The sequence below is a fragment of the Oncorhynchus nerka genome, linkage group LG6, assembly GCF_034236695.1.
Source record: "Oncorhynchus nerka isolate Pitt River linkage group LG6, Oner_Uvic_2.0, whole genome shotgun sequence".
NCBI lineage: Eukaryota > Metazoa > Chordata > Actinopteri > Salmoniformes > Salmonidae > Oncorhynchus > Oncorhynchus nerka.
The window spans coordinates 33,322-51,073 of NC_088401.1; the positions used below are offsets into that span (position 1 = coordinate 33,322).

The 17,752-nt window shown below is 40.9% G+C and overlaps 1 protein-coding gene across 1 annotated transcript in view; it reads left to right on the forward strand.

The window, feature by feature from the left end:
• Nucleotides 1-2,702: 2,702 nt before the first annotated feature.
• vipr1b (vasoactive intestinal peptide receptor 1b) overlaps nt 2,703-17,752 on the forward strand; it is a 233,418-nt gene continuing 218,368 nt past the window's right edge. The window contains exons 1-2 of the mRNA XM_065019183.1: nt 2,703-2,778; nt 16,289-16,408. Of these exons, the coding sequence (XP_064875255.1) occupies nt 2,703-2,778; nt 16,289-16,408 (196 nt within the window). The remainder of the gene's footprint in view (nt 2,779-16,288; nt 16,409-17,752) is intronic.

The following is a 17,752-nucleotide window of genomic DNA, read 5'->3' on the forward strand; positions in this document are numbered from 1 at the left end:
TGTTATGGGCTAGGGACAGAGATGGGTTGTTATGGGCTGAGGACAGAGATGGGTTGTTATGGGCTAGGGACAGAGATGGGTTGTTATGGGCTGAGGACAGAGATGGGTTGTTATGGGCTGAGGACAGAGATGGGTTGTTATGGGCTGAGGACAGAGATGGGTTGTTATGGGCTGAGGACAGAGATGGGTTGTTATGGGCTGAGGACAGAGATGGGTTGTTATGGGCTGAGGACAGAGATGGGTTGTTATGGGCTGAGGACAGAAATGGGTTGTTATGGGCTGAGGACAGAGATGGGTTGTTATGGGCTGAGGACAGAGATGGGTTGTTATGGGCTAAGGACAGAGGTGGGTTGTTATGGGCTGAGGACAGAGATGGGTTGTTATGGGCTAGGGACAGAGATGGGTTGTTATGGGCTGAGGACAGAGATGGGTTGTTATGGGCTAGGGACAGAGATGGGTTGTTATGGGCTGAGGACAGAGATGGGTTGTTATGGGCTGAGGACAGAGATGGGTTGTTATGGGCTGAGGACAGAGATGGGTTGTTATGGGCTGAGGACAGAGATGGGTTGTTATGGGCTGAGGACAGAGATGGGTTGTTATGGGCTGAGGACAGAGATGGGTTGTTATGCGCTAGGGACAGTGATGGGTTTTTATGGGCTGAGGACAGAGATGGGTTGTTATGGGCTGAGGACAGAGATGGGTTGTTATGGGCTAGGGACAGAGATGGGTTGTTATGGGCTGAGGACAGAGATGGGTTGTTATGGGCTGAGGACAGAGATGGGTTGTTATGGGCTGAGGACAGAGATGGGTTGTTATGGGCTGAGGACAGAGATGGGTTGTTATGGGCTGAGGACAGAGATGGGTTGTTATGGGCTGAGGACAGAGATGGGTTGTTATGGGCTGAGGACAGAGATGGGTTGTTATGGGCTGAGGACAGAGATGGGTTGTTATGGGCTGAGGACAGAGATGGGTTGTTATGGGCTGAGGACAGAGATGGGTTGTTATGGGCTGAGGACAGAGATGGGTTGTTATGGGCTGAGGACAGAGATGGGTTGTTATGGGCTGAGGACAGAGATGGGTTGTTATGGGCTGAGGACAGAGATGGGTTGTTATGGGCTAAGGACAGAGATGGGTTGTTATGGGCTGAGGACAGAGATGGGTTGTTATGGGCTAAGGACAGAGATGGGTTGTTATGGGCTGAGGACAGAGATGGGTTGTTATGGGCTAGGGACAGATATGGGTTGTTATGGGCTAGGGACAGAGATGCCAGATACCACAATATTTGTTTATTGTATTTTACTAGGCAAGTCAGTTAGGGTTATTTACAATGACGGCCTACTCTGGCCAAACCCGGACGACGCTAGGCCAATTGTGCGGCGCCCTATGCAACTCACGATCACGGCCAGATGTGATACAGCCTGGATTCGAACAAGGTACTATAGTGACGCCACTTGCACTGAGATGCAGTGCCTTGGACCGCAGCGTCACTCGGGAGCCCTATAGGGGACTAGAAGTCCTCCTGAATTGGATTTACTATATATTTGATTATGGTATCGCTGACAGCAACCCAGAGTAGACCTTGACAGATGCAATAACCTCTTGAAGCTAGGGGGCACTATTTTTATGTTTGGGAAAATAACGTTCCCAAAGTAAACGGCCTATTTCTCAGGACCAGATGCTAAAATATGCATATAATTGACAGATTGGGATAGAAAACACTCTAAAGTTTCCAAAACTGTCAAAATATTGTCTGTGAGTATAACAGAACCGATATTGCAGACGAAACCCTGAGAAAAATCAAACCAGGAAGTGGCTTCTATTTTGAAAACTCCATGTTCCATAGCCTCCCATTGCTCCATTTAAAGGGATGTCAACCAGATTCATTTTCATATCGCTTCCTCAAGGTGTCAACAGTCTACAGACATAGTTTCAGGCTTTTATTTTGAAAAATGAGCCAGAACGATAACATCGTGTCAAGTGGTCACATGAGTTTTGCTGCTCGCGCAACAGAGTTTGGATAGGTATTGCTTTTCCCTCTCCTACCGTGAAAGACATTTGCGGTTGATATATTATCGATTATATATTTTAAAAACAACCTGAGGATTGATTATAAAAACGTTTGACATGTTTCTGTGGACATTACGGATATTATTTGGAATTTGTCTGTGTTGTCGTGACCGCTCTTTCCTGTGGATTTCTGAACATAATGCACCAAACAAAGGGAGGTATTTTGGATATAAAAATAATCTTTAATGGAACAAAATGTATTGTGTAACTGGGAGTCTCGTGAGTGAAAACATCCGAAGATCAAAGGTAAACGATTCATTTGATTGCTTTTCTGATTTTCGTGCCCAAGCTACCTGATGCTAAGTGTACTTAATGTTTTGTCATGCGATCGATAAACTTACACAAACGCTTGTATTGCTTTCGCTGTAAAGCATAATTTCAAAATCTGAGACGACAGGTGGATTAACAAAAGGCTAAGCTGTGTTTTGCAATATTGCAGTTGTGATTTCATGAATATGAATATTTTTTGTAATATTATTTGACTGAGGCGCAATGCTATTCTGCGGTTGCTGATGACAATTATCCCGCTTTTAAGGGATGGGTAGCGTCAAGAAGTCACTGACACGGTGAGGAGTGTGTTGATGCTCTGCTAAATTACTTCTGTTGTGTGTTCTTTGCAGGTGTGGTGTGGACAGATGTGTGACGTGGTGAGTGAGATCGAGCTGGAGAGAGAGCACTGTGACAACAAAACCTCTGGGAACGTCACGGCAGGTCATTCACCTACAATACATTACTTTCCTTCCCTACGGTGTTGAAGGCTCCCAGGCAGAAATTTACAGAAAATGGGGAAACAGCAGGATTATATAAAGGAGAGCGAAAGTTATGGCCAGCATCCATAGTGAACACCCCCCCATCATACACCCCCTCCATCACACACCCCCTCCATCGCACTAGACTGAAATACTCATTCAGATTTTTGTTATATGTGTATTGGATACGAAACAGAATAATAGCGTGCAGAGTGGTACTGTAAACTTTTTACATGAATATAAAGTAGATTTTATATTCCCTGTCCATTTTAGTTTGGTGTTGTAGTGTCTTATGGAAAACAGATCTTCTGTCTGCTGGGTCACTGGAGTGTGCAACAGGGAGTCCTGGTTAACTCCTCTATGTTAAAGGCAGACGAATCAGCTAACGTTACAGAGACGACAGAGAGAGACGCAGTTTTTTGAAGTCAGAGGAAGCTGTAAAAGTAAAGGACAGATTGGGGGAGGTGTGCTGCAAAATCGTGGAGGGTTGTTAAACTTTTTTGTTGTTGCTATGGGTACAGGGAGTGTAGTGCATTTTGTCCTCTGGTTTATATTCCCTCTTTTCCCCTGGTTTATATCCTGGTTTATATTCCCTCTTTCCCCTGGTTTATATCCTGGTTTATATTCCCTCTTTCCCCTGGTTTATATTCCCTCTTTCCCCCTGGTTTATATCCTGGTTTATATTCCCTCTTTCCCCCTGGTTTATATCCTGGTTTATATTCCCTCTTTTCCCCTGGTTTATATCCTGGTTTATATTCCCTCTTTCCCCCTGGTTTATATCCTGGTTTATATTCCCTCTTTCCCCTGGTTTATATTCCCTATTTTCCCCTGGTTTATATCCTGGTTTATATTCCCTCTTTTCCCCTGGTTTATATTCCCTCTTTCCCCCTGGTTTATATTCCCTCTTTCCCCTGGTTTATATTCCCTCTTTCCCCTGGTTTATATTCCCTCTTTTCCCCTGGTTTATATTCCCTCTTTTCCCCTGGTTTATATTCCCTCTTTCCCCTGGTTTATATCCTGGTTTATATCCTGCTTTATATTCCCTCTTTTCCCCTGGTTTATATCCTGGTTTATATCCTGGTTTATATCCTGGTTTATATTCCCTCTTTCCCCTGGTTTATATCCTGGTTTATATTCCCTCTTTCCCCTGGTTTATATTCCCTCTTTCCCCTGGTTTATATTCCCTCTTTCCCCTGGTTTATATTCCCTCGTTCCCCTGGTTTATAACCTGGTTTATATTCCCTCTTTCCCCTGGTTTATATTCCCTCTTTCCCCTGGTTTATATTCCCTCTTTCCCCTGGTTTATATTCCCTCTTTCCCCTGGTTTATATTCCCTCTTTCCCCCTGGTTTATATCCTGGTTTATATTCCCTCTTTCCCCTGGTTTATATTCCCTCTTTCCCCTGGTTTATATTCCCTCTTTCCCCTGGTTTATATTCCCTCTTTCCCCCTGGTTTATATTCCCTCTTTCCCCTGGTTTATATTCCCTCTTTCCCCCTTGTTTATATCCTGGTTTATATTCCCTCTTTCCCCTGGTTTATATTCCCTCTTTCCCCTGGTTTATATTCCCTCTTTCCCCTGGTTTATATTCTGGTTTATATTCCCTCTTTCCCCTGGTTTATATTCCCTCTTTCCCCTGGTTTATATTCCCTCTTACCCCCTGGTTTATATCCTGGTTTATATTCCCTCTTTCCCCCTGGTTTATATCCTGGTTTATATTCCCTCTTTCCCCCTGGTTTATATCCTGGTTTATATTCCCTCTTTCCCCCTGGTTTATATCCTGGTTTATATTCCCTTTCCCCTGGTTTATATCCTGGTTTATATTCCCTCTTTCCCCCTGGTTTATATCCTGGTTTATATTCCCTCTTTCCTCTGGTTTATATCCTGGTTTATATTCCCTCTTTTCCCCTGGACTATATTCCCTCTTTCCCCCTGGTTTATATTCTCTCTTTTCCCCTGGTTTATATTCCCCCTTTTCCCCTGGTTTATATTCCCTCTTTCCCCTGGTTTATATTCCGTCTTTCCTCTGGTTTATATTCCCTCTTTTCCCCTGGTTTATATCCTGGTTTATATCCTGGTTTATATCCTGGTTTATATTCCCTCTTTCCACTGGTTTATATCCTGGTTTATATGCTGGTTTATATCCTGGTTTATATTCTCCCTTTTCCCCTGGTTTATATTCCCTCTTTCCCCCTGGTTTATATTCCCTCTTTTCCCCTGGTTTATTTTCCCTCTTTCCCCTGGTTTATATTCTCTTTCCCCTGGTTTATATTCCCTCTTTCCCCTGGTTTATATTCCCTCTTTTCCCCTGGTTTATATTCCCTCTTTTCCCCTGGTTTATATTCCCTCTTTACCCCTGGTTTATATTCCCTCTTTCACCTGGTTTATATTCCCTCTTTTCCCCTGGTTTATATCCTGGTTTATATTCCCTCTTTTCCCCTGGTTTATATCCTGGTTTATATTCCCTCTTTCCCCTGGTTTATATCCTGGTTTATACCCTGGTTTATATTCCCTAGTTTCCCCTGGTTTATATCCTGGTTTATATCCTGGTTTATATTCCCTCTTTCCCCTGGTTTATATCCTGGTTTATATTCCCTCTTTCCCCTGGTTTATATTCCCCCTTTTCCCCTGGTTTATATTCCCTCTTTCCCCTGGTTTATATTCCCTCTTTCCTCTGGTTTATATTCCCTCTTTTCCCCTGGTTTATATCCTGGTTTATATCCTGGTTTATATCCTGGTTTATATTCCCCCTTTTCCCCTGGTTTATATTCCCTCTTTCCCCCTGGTTTATATTCCCTCTTTTCCCCTGGTTTATTTTCCCTCTTTCCCCTGGTTTATATTCCCTCTTTCCCCTGGTTTATATTCCCTCTTTCCCCCTGGTTTATATTCCCTCTTTTCCCCTGGTTTATATCCTGGTTTATATTCCCTCTTTCCCCTGGTTTATATTCCCGCTTTTCCCCTGGTTTATATTCCCTCTTTCCCCTGGTTTATATTCCCTCTTTCCCCTGGTTTATATTCCCTCTTTTCCCCTGGTTTATATTCCCTCTTTCCCCTGGTTTATATTCCCTCTTTCCCCCTGGTTTATATTCCCTCTTTCCCCTGGTTTATATACTGGTTTATATTCCCCCTTTTCCTCTGGTTTATATTCCCTCTTTCCCCCTGGTTTATATTCCCTCTTTTCCCCTGGTTTATTTTCCCTCTTTCCCCTGGTTTATATTCCCTCTTTCCCCTGGTTTATATTCCCACTTTCCCCCTGGTTTATATTCCCTCTTTTCCCCTGGTTTATATCCTGGTTTATATTCCCTCTTTCCCCTGGTTTATATTCCCCCTTTTCCCCTGGTTTATATTCCCTCTTTCCCCTGGTTTATATTCCCTCTTTTCCCCTGGTTTATATTCCCTCTTTCCCCTGGTTTATATTCCCTCTTTCCCCCTGGTTTATATTCCCTCTTTCCCCTGGTTTATATTCCCTCTTTTCCCCTGGTTTATATTCCCTCTTTTCCCCTGGTTTATATTCCCTCTTTCCCCTGGTTTATATCCTGGTTTATATCCTGGTTTATATTCCCTCTTTTCCCCTGGTTTATATCCTGGTTTATATTCCCTCTTTTCCCCTGGTTTATATCCTGGTTTATATTCCCTCTTTCCCCTGGTTTATATTCCCTCTTTTCCCCTGGTTTATATCCTGGTTTATATCCTGGTTTATGTTCCCTCTTTCCTCTGGTTTATATTCCCTCTTTCCCCTGGTTTATATTCCCTCTTTCCCCTGGTTTATATTCCCTCTTTCCCCCTGGTTTATATTCCCTCTTTTCCCCTGGTTTATATCCTGGTTTATATTCCCTCTTTCCCCTGGTTTATATTCCCTCTTTTCCCCTGGTTTATATTCCCCCTTTTCCCCTGGTTTATATTCCCTCTTTCCCCTGGTTTATATTCCCTCTTTCCCCTGGTTTATATCTTGGTTTATATTCCCCCTTTTCCCCTGGTTTATATTCCCTCGTTTCCCCTGGTTTATATTCCCTCTTTTCCCCTGGTTTATATCCTGGTTTATATTCCCTCTTTCCCCTGGTTTATATTCCCTCTTTCCCCTGGTTTATATTCCCTCTCTCCCCTGGTTTATATTCCCTCTTTCCTCTGGTTTATATTCCCTCTTTCCCCTGGTTTATATTCCCTCTTTCCCCTGGTTTATATTCACTATTTTCCCCTGGTTTATATTCCCTCTTTTCAGAGTTGAATCCCACGGGTGTAGACAATGTGTTGTTCTGTTGCTTTTCCCACATCTCACATATCATATCTCTCTAAATCTCTATAGTATCTCTCTATTTCTATATATCTCTATAGTATCTCTGTAAATCTCTATAGTATCTCTCTAATTCTATATATCTCTATGGTATCTCTCTATATCTCTATAGTATCTCTCTAATTCTATATATCTATATGGTATCTCTCTATATCTCTATAGTATCTCTCTATTTCTATATATCTCTATGGTATCTCTCTATTTCTATATATCTATAGTATCTCTCTATTTCTATATATCTATAGTATCTCTCTATTTCTATATATCTATAGTATCTCTCTATTTCTATATATCTCTATAGTATCTCTCTATTTCTATATATCTATAGTATCTCTCTATTTCTATATCTCTATAGTATCTCTCTATTTCTATATATCTCTATAGTATCTCTCTATTTCTATATATCTCTATAGTATCTCTCTATTTCTATATATCTCTATGGTATCTCTGTAAATCTCTATAGTATCTCTCTATTTCTATATATCTCTATGGTATCTCTGTAAATCTCTATAGTATCTCTCTATTTCTATATATCTCTATGGTATCTCTGTAAATCTCTATAGTATCTCTCTATTTCTATATATCTCTATGGTATCTCTCTATTTCTATATATCTATAGTATCTCTCTATTTCTATATATCTATAGTATCTCTCTATTTCTATATATCTATAGTATCTCTCTATTTCTATATATCTCTATAGTATCTCTCTATTTCTATATATCTCTATGGTATCTCTCTATTTCTATATATCTCTATGGTATCTCTTTAAATCTCTATAGTATCTCTCTATTTCTATATATCTCTATAGTATCTCTCTATTTCTATATATCTCTATAGTGTCTCTCTATTTCTATATATCTCTATGGTATCTCTTTAAATCTCTATAGTATCTCTCTATTTCTATATATCTCTATGGTATCTCTTTAAATCTCTATAGTATCTCTCTATTTCTATATATCTCTATGGTATCTCTTTAAATCTCTACAGTATCTCTCTATTTCTATATATCTCTATGGTATCTCTCTATTTCTATATATCTCTATGGTATCTCTGTTAATCTCTATAGTATCTCTCTATTTCTATATATCTCTATGGTATCTCTGTAAATCTCTATAGTATCTCTCTATTTCTATATATCTCTATGGTTTCTCTCTATATCTCAATCAAATCTATCTATATCTCTATTGTATTTATCTGTATCTCTACATCTTTCTTTTTGTATTTTTTATTTCACCTTTATTTAACCAGGTAGGCTAGTTGAGAACACCTTTATTTAACCAGGTAGGCTAGTTGAGAACACCTTTATTTAACCAGGTAGGCTAGTTGAGAACACCTTTATTTAACCAGGTAGGCTAGTTGAGAACACCTTTATTTAACCAGGTAGGCTAGTTGAGAACACCTTTATTTAACCAGGTAGGTGAGTTGAGAACACCTTTATTTAACCAGGTAGGCTAGTTGAGAACACCTTTATTTAACCAGGTAGGCTAGTTGAGAACACCTTTATTTAACCAGGTAGGCTAGTTGAGAACACCTTTATTTAACCAGGTAGGTGAGTTGAGAACACCTTTATTTAACCAGGTAGGCTAGTTGAGAACACCTTTATTTAACCAGGTAGGCTAGTTGAGAACACGTTCTCATTTACACTTGCGACCTGGCCAAGATAAAGCAAAGCAGTTCAACACATACAACAACACAGAGTTACACATGGAGTAAAACAAACATACAGTCAATAATACAGTAGAGAAATCTATATACAGCATGTGCAAATGAGGTAGGATAAGAGAAGTAAGGCAATAAATATGGTGGTGAAGTAATTACAATATAGCAATTAAACACTGGAATGGTCGGATGTGCAGAAGATGAATGTGCAAGTAGAGATACTGGGGTGCAAAGGAGCAAAATAAATAAATAAATACAGTATGGGAATGAGGTAGATTGGATGGGCTACTTACAGATGACCTATGTACAGCTGCAGTGATCTGTGAGCTGCTCTGACAGCTGGTGCTTAAAGCTAGTGAGGGAGGTAAGAGTCTCCAGCTTCAGAGATTTTTGCAGTTCGTTCCAGTCATTGGCAGCAGAGAACTGGAAGGTGAGGCGGCCTAAGGAAGAATTGACTTTGGGGGTGACCAGTGAGATATACCTGCTGGAGCGCTTGCGACGGGTTGGTGCTGCTATGGTGACCAGTGAGCTGAGATAAGGCGGGGCTTTACCTAGCAGAGACTTATAGATGAACTGGAGCCAGTGGGTTTGGCGACGAGTATGAAGCGAGGGCCAGCCAACAAGAGCATACAGGTCACAGTGGTTGGTACTGTATGGGGCGTTGGTGACAAAATAGATGGCACTGTGATAGACTACATCCAGTTGGTTGAGTAGAGTGTTGGAGGCTATTTTGTAAATGACATCGCCAAAGTCGAGGATCAGTAGGATGGTCAGTTTTACGAAGATATGTTTGACAGCATGAGTGAAGGATGCTTTGTTGCGAAATAGGAAGCCGATTCTGGATTTAGTTTTGGATTGGAGATTTAATGTGTCTGGAAGGAGAGTTTACAGTCTAACCAGACACCTAGGTATTTTTCATTGTCCACATAACCGTCCAGAGGAGTGATGCTGGACGGGCGGTCAGCGATCGATTGCAGAGCATACATTTAGTTTTACTTGCATTTAAGAGCAGTTGGAGGCCAGGAAAGGAAAGTTGTATGGCATTGAAGCTCATCTGGAGGTTAGTTAACACAGTGTCCAACGAAGGGCCAGAGGTATACAGAATGGTGTCATCTGCGTAGAGGTAGATCAGTGAATCACCAGCAGCGAGAGAGACATCATTGATGTATACAGAGAAGAGAGTCGGCCCAAGAATTGAACCCTGTGGCACCCCCATAGAGACTGCCAAAGATTTGGACAACAGGCCCTCCGATTTGACATACTGAACTCTATCGGATAAGTAGTTGGTGAACCAAGCGAGGCAATATTTGAGAAACCAAGGCTGTTGAGTCTGCCTATAAGAATGTTGTGATTGACAGAGTCGAAAGCCTTAGCCAGGTTGATGAATACGGCTGCACAGTAATGTCTCTTATCGATGGCGGTTATGATATCGTTTAAGAGCTTGAGCGCGTCTGAGGTTCACCCATGACCAGCTCTGAAACCAGATTGGAGAGCGGAGAAGGTACGGTGAGATTCAAAATGGTCGGTAATCTGTTTGTTAGCTTGGCTTTCAAAGTCCTTAGAAAGGCAGGGTAGGATAGATATAGGTCTGTAGCAGTTTGGGTCTAGAGTGTCTCCCCGTTTGAAGAGGGGGATGACTGCGGAAACTTTCCAATCTATGGGAATCTCAGACGATACGAAAGAGAGGTTGAACAGGCTAGTAAATAGGGGTTGCAAAAATGTTGGCAGATAATTTTAGAGAGAGGGTCCAGATTGTCTAGCCCTGCTGATTTGTAGGGGTCCAGATTTTGCAGCTCTTTCAGAACATCAGCTATCTGGATTTGGGTGAAGGAGAAGTGGGGGAGGTTTGAGCGAGTTGCTGTGGGGAGCGCAGGGCAGTTGACCAGGGTAGGGGTAGCCAGGTGGAATGCATGGCCAACCGTAGGAAAATGCTTCTTGAAATTCTCAATTATTGTGGAGTATGCACTTTTAAAGAATACTGACAGAATGCGGTCAATGTCATTCCAGGATACCGCGGCCAGGTCGATTAGAAAGGCCTGTTCGCTGAAGTGTTTTAGGGAGCGTTTGACAGTGATGAGGGGTGGTCGTTTGACCGCAGACCCATTACGGATGCAGGCAATGAGGCAGTGATCGCTGAGATCTTGGTTGAAAACAGCAGAGGTGTATTTGGAGGGCGAGTTAGTTAGGATGATATCTATGAGGGTGCCCGTGGTTATGGATTTGGGGTTGTACCTGGTAGGTTCATTGAGAATTTGTGTTAGATTGAGGGCATCAAGCTTAGATTGTAGGATGGCCAGGGCTTAGCCTCTTACGTCGACCCGGCACGCATGCGTCCCATTTAGACATCTGGAAATGCAAATACGCTATGCTAAATGCTAATAGCACTCGTTAAAACTCAAACGTTCATTAAAACACACATGCAGGGTACTGAATTAAAGCTACACTCATTGTGAATCCAGCCAACAAGTCAGATTTTTTAAATGCTTTTCGGCGAAAGCATGAGAAGCTATTATCTGATAGCATGCAACACCCCGAAAGACCCGAAGGGGACGTAAACAAAATAATTAGCATAGTCTGCGCTACACAAAACGCAGAAATAAAATATAAAACATTCATTACCTTTGACGATCTTCTTTGTTGGCACTCCTAGATGTCCCATAAACATCACTATTGGGTCTTTTTTTCCGATTAAATCGGTCCATATATACCCTAGATATCGATCTATGAAGACTGTGTGATCAAGGAAAAAACAGTGTTTTAAAACGCAACGTCATTTTTTTAAATGAAAAAAGTCGACGATAAACTTTCACAAAACACTTCGAAATACTTTTGTAATGCAACTTTAGGTATTAGTAAACGTTAATAATCTATCAAATTGATCACGGGGCGATGTGTATTCAATAGCTCCACGTCTTGAAATCATGTCCTGATATTTCTCATCCAAAACATCCTGTCGGAGACCGGAAGAAATGGGCTGTGTCTCGCTTGTTTGACCAAGAAATAAAGCCAAGGCAAATGACAAGACTGGCGACATCGTGTGGAAGCTGTAGGAATTGCAATCTAAGCCCCATGTAATTTGGTTTCCATTCAACAATACATGCAAGTGGCGCATTGATATATTTTCCAGTTTTCAGTGATCAGATTTTCTTGCGCTTTTCGATGAAATGCACGTTCTGTTATAGTCACAGCCGTGATTTAACCAGTTTTAGAAACGTCAGAGTGTTTTCTATCCACACATACTAATCATATGCATATACTATATTCGTGGCATGAGTAGCAGGACGCTGAAATGTTGCACGATTTTTAACAGAATGTTCTAAAAAGTCGGGGGTCGGCTTAAGAGGTTTTAAGCATTTCCCAGTTTAGGTCAACTAGCAGCACGAGCTCAGAAGATAGATGGGGGGCAATTAATTCACATATGGTGTCCAGGGCACAGCTGGGGGCAGAGGGTGAGGGAGAGGGTAGCTCGAATTGTTTTTGTACAGACCTGGATAGTAAGACAGAACTCTGCAGGCTATCTCTGCAGTAGATTGCAACACCGCCCCTTTTGGGAGTTTTATCTTGGCAGGAAATTGTTATATTTAGGGATGAAAATGTCAGTGTTTTTGGTGGTCTTCCTAAGCCAGGATTCAGACACGGCTAAGACATCTGGGTTGGCAGAATGTACTAAAGCAGTGAATAAAGCAAACTTAGGGAGGAGGCTTCTAATGTTAACATGCATGAAACCAAGGCTTTTACGATTACAGAAGTCATCAAATGAGAGCGCCTGGGGAATAGGAGTGGAGCTAGGAACTGCAGGACCTGGATTAACCTCAACATCACCAAAGGAACAGCGGAGAAGTAGGATAAGGGTACGGCTAAAGGCTATAAGAACTGGCCGTCTAGCACGTTCGGAACAGAGAGTAAAAGGAGCAGGTTTCTGGGCACGATAGCATAGATTAAAGGCATAGTGTACCGACAAAGGTAAGGTAGGAAGAGAGTACATTGGAGGTAAACCTAGGCGTTGAGTAATGATGAGAGAGATAGTCAGGCAGTTAGCAGGCCGAGGCTAGCAAGCTAGCAGTTAGCAGGCCAGGGCTAGCTATCTAGCATAAGGACCTTAGAGGGACGTTGCGATGGGGGAAAGTCTGTTTTTGCCTCCTCGTGCGGTGATGTCGATAGGCCAGTCGTGGAATTAGTAGGGTTCTAAGTAGCAGATGGGTCCAAGTCCAATTGGCAAAATGGGTATAGTGGTCCAAGAAACTGTCCGGTGGATCAGCTAACAGTCCAATATGCTACATGCTATATATACCCGCAGGCTGCGGTTAGCAGAATGGGCCTTCAACGGATGTCGCGCCTGAGGGGCCTGTTGGGATCCTCGAGCAGATTATGTCGGTATTCCAGTCGTGAAGGATCGGTGGGGTTCCGTGCCCCGTACCTGCAGTAGAAGGGGTCTGGTTATTGTAGCCGAGGAGTGGGCTTCAGGAGTAGCACAGGAGCCCTAGCCGGGAGATGGGTCTAGCATGGGCTAGCTCCAGGCTAGTTGGTGCCTGCTCCGGGATGGAAACGTTAGCCACGAGTAGTCAAGCTGCGATGAATCATATGAAAAGGTTCAGAGTTTGCGGTGGGAATCCAGGGATATGGAGAGAAAAATAGGTCCGGTATGCTCTGGTTTGAAACGCTTTGTACGAACTGGCGAGAGCTTTCCGAGCTGAAGGTTAGCTGATGACCGCTAGCAGTGGTTAGCTGACTGATAGCTGGTAGCTACGTAGCTGGCTAGCTTCTGTTGGGGGATTCCGTAAAAATACTTTAGAAAATAACAGATCCATACCACATTGGGTGAGGCGGGTTGCAGGAGAGTATATTGAAGTTGAGGTTTAGGAAAAATATAAAAAAGATATGTGAAGAAAAAATATATGAATAAATATACACATAGGACAAGACGAGCAAAAATACGCCATCTTGGAAAATGAATGAAGAGATAATGGTATCTATGGAATCTATGTATATCTCCATCTCTATGGTATCTCTCCATAACTCTATCGCTATGGTATCTCTCCATAACTCTATCTCTATGGTATCTCTCCATAACTCTATCTCTATGGTATCTCTCCATAACTCCATCTCTATGGTATCTCTCCATAACTCCATCTCTATGGTATCTCTCCATAACTCTATCTCTATGGTATCTCTCCATAATTCTATCTCTATGGTATCTCTCCATAACTCCATCTCTATGGTATCTCTCCATAACTCCATCTCTATGGTATCTCTCCATAACTCTATCTCTATGGTATCTCTCCATAACTATATCTCTATGGTATCTCTCTGTCTATATCTCTAGGGTATCCCTCTATAGCTCTGTGGTATCTTGCTATATCTCTATCTCTATGGTATCTCTCCATATCTCCATCTCTATGGTATCTCTCCATAACTCCATCTCTATGGTATCTCTCCATAACTCCATCTCTATGGTATCTCTCCATATCTCTATCTCTATGGTATCTCTCCATAACTCTATCTCTATGGTATCTCTCCATAACTCCATCTCTATGGTATCTCTCCATAACTCTATCTCTATGGTATCTCTCCATAACTCCATCTCTATGGTATCTCTCCATAACTCTATCTCTATGGTATCTCTCCATAACTCCATCTCTATGGTATCTCTCCATAACTGTATCTCTATGGTATCTCTCCATAACTCCATCTCTATGGTATCTCTCCATAACTCTATCTCTATGGTATCTCTCCATAACTCCATCTCTATGGTATCTCTCCATAACTCCATCTCTATGGTATCTCTCCATAACTCCATCTCTATGGTATCTCTCCATAACTCTATCTCTATGGTATCTCTCCATAACTCTATCTCTATGGTATCTCTCCATAACTCTATCTCTGTGATATCTCTCTATATCTCTATCTCTATGGTATCTCTCTATATCTCTATATCTATGATATCTCTCTATAGCTCTGTGGTATCTCTCTATATCTCTATCTCTATGGTATTGCTCTATATCTCTATGGTATCTCTCTATATCTATGTGGTATCTCTCTATATCTATATCTCTATGGTATCTCTCTATATCTCTATCTCTATGGTATCTCTCTATGTCTCTATGGTTTCCCTCTATATCTCTATGGTATGTCACTATATCTCTATGGTATCTCTCTATATACAGAAGATAGCTCTATTTGGGAAAAGACCAAGTCCATATTATGGCATGAACAGCTAAAATAAGCAAAGAGAAACAACAGTCTATCATTACTTTCAGACATGAAGGTCAGTCGATCCTGATAATGTCAAGATCTTCGAAAGTTTCTTTAAGTGCATTCACAAAAACCATCACTCGCTATGATGAAACTGGCTCTCATCAGGTCCGCCACAGGAATGGAAGACCCACAGTTACCTCTGCTGCTGCAGTTCATTAGAGTTACCAGACTTAGAAATTGCAGCCCAAGTAAATGCTTCACAGAGTTCAAATAACAGACACATCTCAACATCAACTGTTCAGAGGAAACTGCTTGAATCAGGCCTTCATGGTTGAATTGCTGCAAAGAAACCACTACTAAAGGACACCAAAAAGAAGAAGAGACTTGCTTGGGCGAAGAAACACGAGCAATGGACATTAGACTGGTGGAAATCTGTCCTTTGGTCTGATGTTGATTCCAAGCAGTGTGTCTTTGTGAGACGCAGAGTAGGTGAACGGATGATCTCCGCCTGTGTGGTTCCCACCGTGAAGAATGGTGGAGGAGGTGTGATGGTTTTGGGGGTGCTTTGCTGGTGACACTGTGTGGGATTTATTTAGAATTCAAGGCACACTTTAACCAGCATGGCTACCACAGCATTCTACAGCGATACACCATCCCATCTGGTTTGCACTTAGTGGGACTCATTTGTTTGTCAACAGGACAATGACCCAAAACAAGGCTCCAGGCTTTGTAAGGGCTATTTGATCAAGAAGGAGAGTGATGGAGTGCTGCATCACGTGACCTGGCTTCCACAATCACCGACCTCAACCCAAATGAGATGGTTTGGGATGAGTTTGACCACAGACTGAAGGAAAAGCAGCCAACAAGTGCTCAGCATATGTGGGAACTCAACGCTGTTGGAAAAGCATTCCAGGTGAAGAGAATGCCAAGGTGTGTGCAAAGCTGTCATCAAGGCAAAGGGTGACATCTTTGAAGAATCTCAAATATACAATTTATTTGGATTTGTTTTTGGTTACTACATGATTCCATATGCGTTATTTCATAGTTTTGATGTCTTCACTATTATTCTACAATGTAGAAAATAGTCAAAGTAAAGAAAAATACTTGAATGTGTAGATGTGTCCAAACTTTTGTTGTCTGAGAGCATGTGGTAGAGCTGGCAGGATAAGTCTCTCTGTGTTGTGAATATTCTCATCTGGCTCTAGACACCATGGACAAATAGGCTGGTCTGTCTGTCTGTCTGTCTGTCTGTCTGTCTGTCTGCGTGCGTGCGTGCGTGTGTGTCTACAGTAATCCTAATTTTCATGTCTCTCTTTCTCTGGGCAGGTTGTCAAGGGATGTGGGATATCATCGCTTGTTGGCCGTCTGCCAGGGTGGGAGAGGTCATCACCATCAAGTGTCCGAAGTACTTCAGTTACTTCTCTGACCATATAGTCAAACATAAAGGTAAACATTAATTATTATACATAATATAGAATCCAGAATATACAGATTACAGAGAATATAGAACACAGAATATAGAACACAGAATATAGAATATAGAATATACAGATTACAGAGAATATAGAACACAGAATATAGAATCCAGAATATACAGATTACAGAGAATATAGAATACAGAATATAGAACACAGAATATACAGATTACAGAGAATATGGAATACAGAATATAGAATACAGAATATAGAATATAGAATATACAGATTACAGAGAATATAGAACACAGAATATAGAATCCAGAATATACAGATTACAGAGAATATAGAATACAGAATATAGAACACAGAATATACAGATTACAGAGAATATGGAATACAGAATATAGAATACAGAATATAGAATATAGAATATACAGATTACAGAGAATATAGAACACAGAATATAGAATCCAGAATATACAGATTACAGAGAATATAGAACACAGAATATAGAATACAGAATATACAGATTACAGAGAATATAGAACACAGAATATAGAATACAGAATATACAGATTACAGAGAATATAGAACACAGAATATAGAATATAGAATATACAGATTACAGAGAATATAGAACACAGAATATAGAGTACAGAATATAGAATATAGAATATACAGATTACAGAGAATATAGAACACAGAATATAGAATACAGAATATAGAATATAGAATATACAGATTACAGAGAATATAGAACACAGAATATAGAATACAGAATATACAGATTACAGAGAATATAGAACACAGAATATAGAATACAGAATATACAGATTACAGAGAATATAGAACACAGAATATAGAATACAGAATACAGAATATACAGATTACAGAGAATATAGAACACAGAATATAGAATACAGAATATAGAATACAGAATATACAGATTACAGAGAATATAGAACACATAATATAGAATACAGAATATACAGACTACAGAGAACACAGAATATAGAATACAGAATATACAGATTACAGAGAACACAGAATATAGAACACAGAATACAGAATATACAGATTACAGAGAATATAGAACACAGAATATAGAATACAGAATATACAGATTACAGAGAATATAGAACACAGAATATAGAATCCAGAATATACAGATTACACAGAATATAGAACACAGAATATAGAACACAGAATATAGAATCCAGAATATAGAATCCAGAATATAGAATCCAGAATATAGAATCCAGAATATACAGCATTGTGTAACATTACCACGTTTTTATATTGAAAAATAGTGGAGCCAAGGACAACATACCTCGCTAGCTGAAGGTCAGGGGGAGGGAACATACCTCGCTAG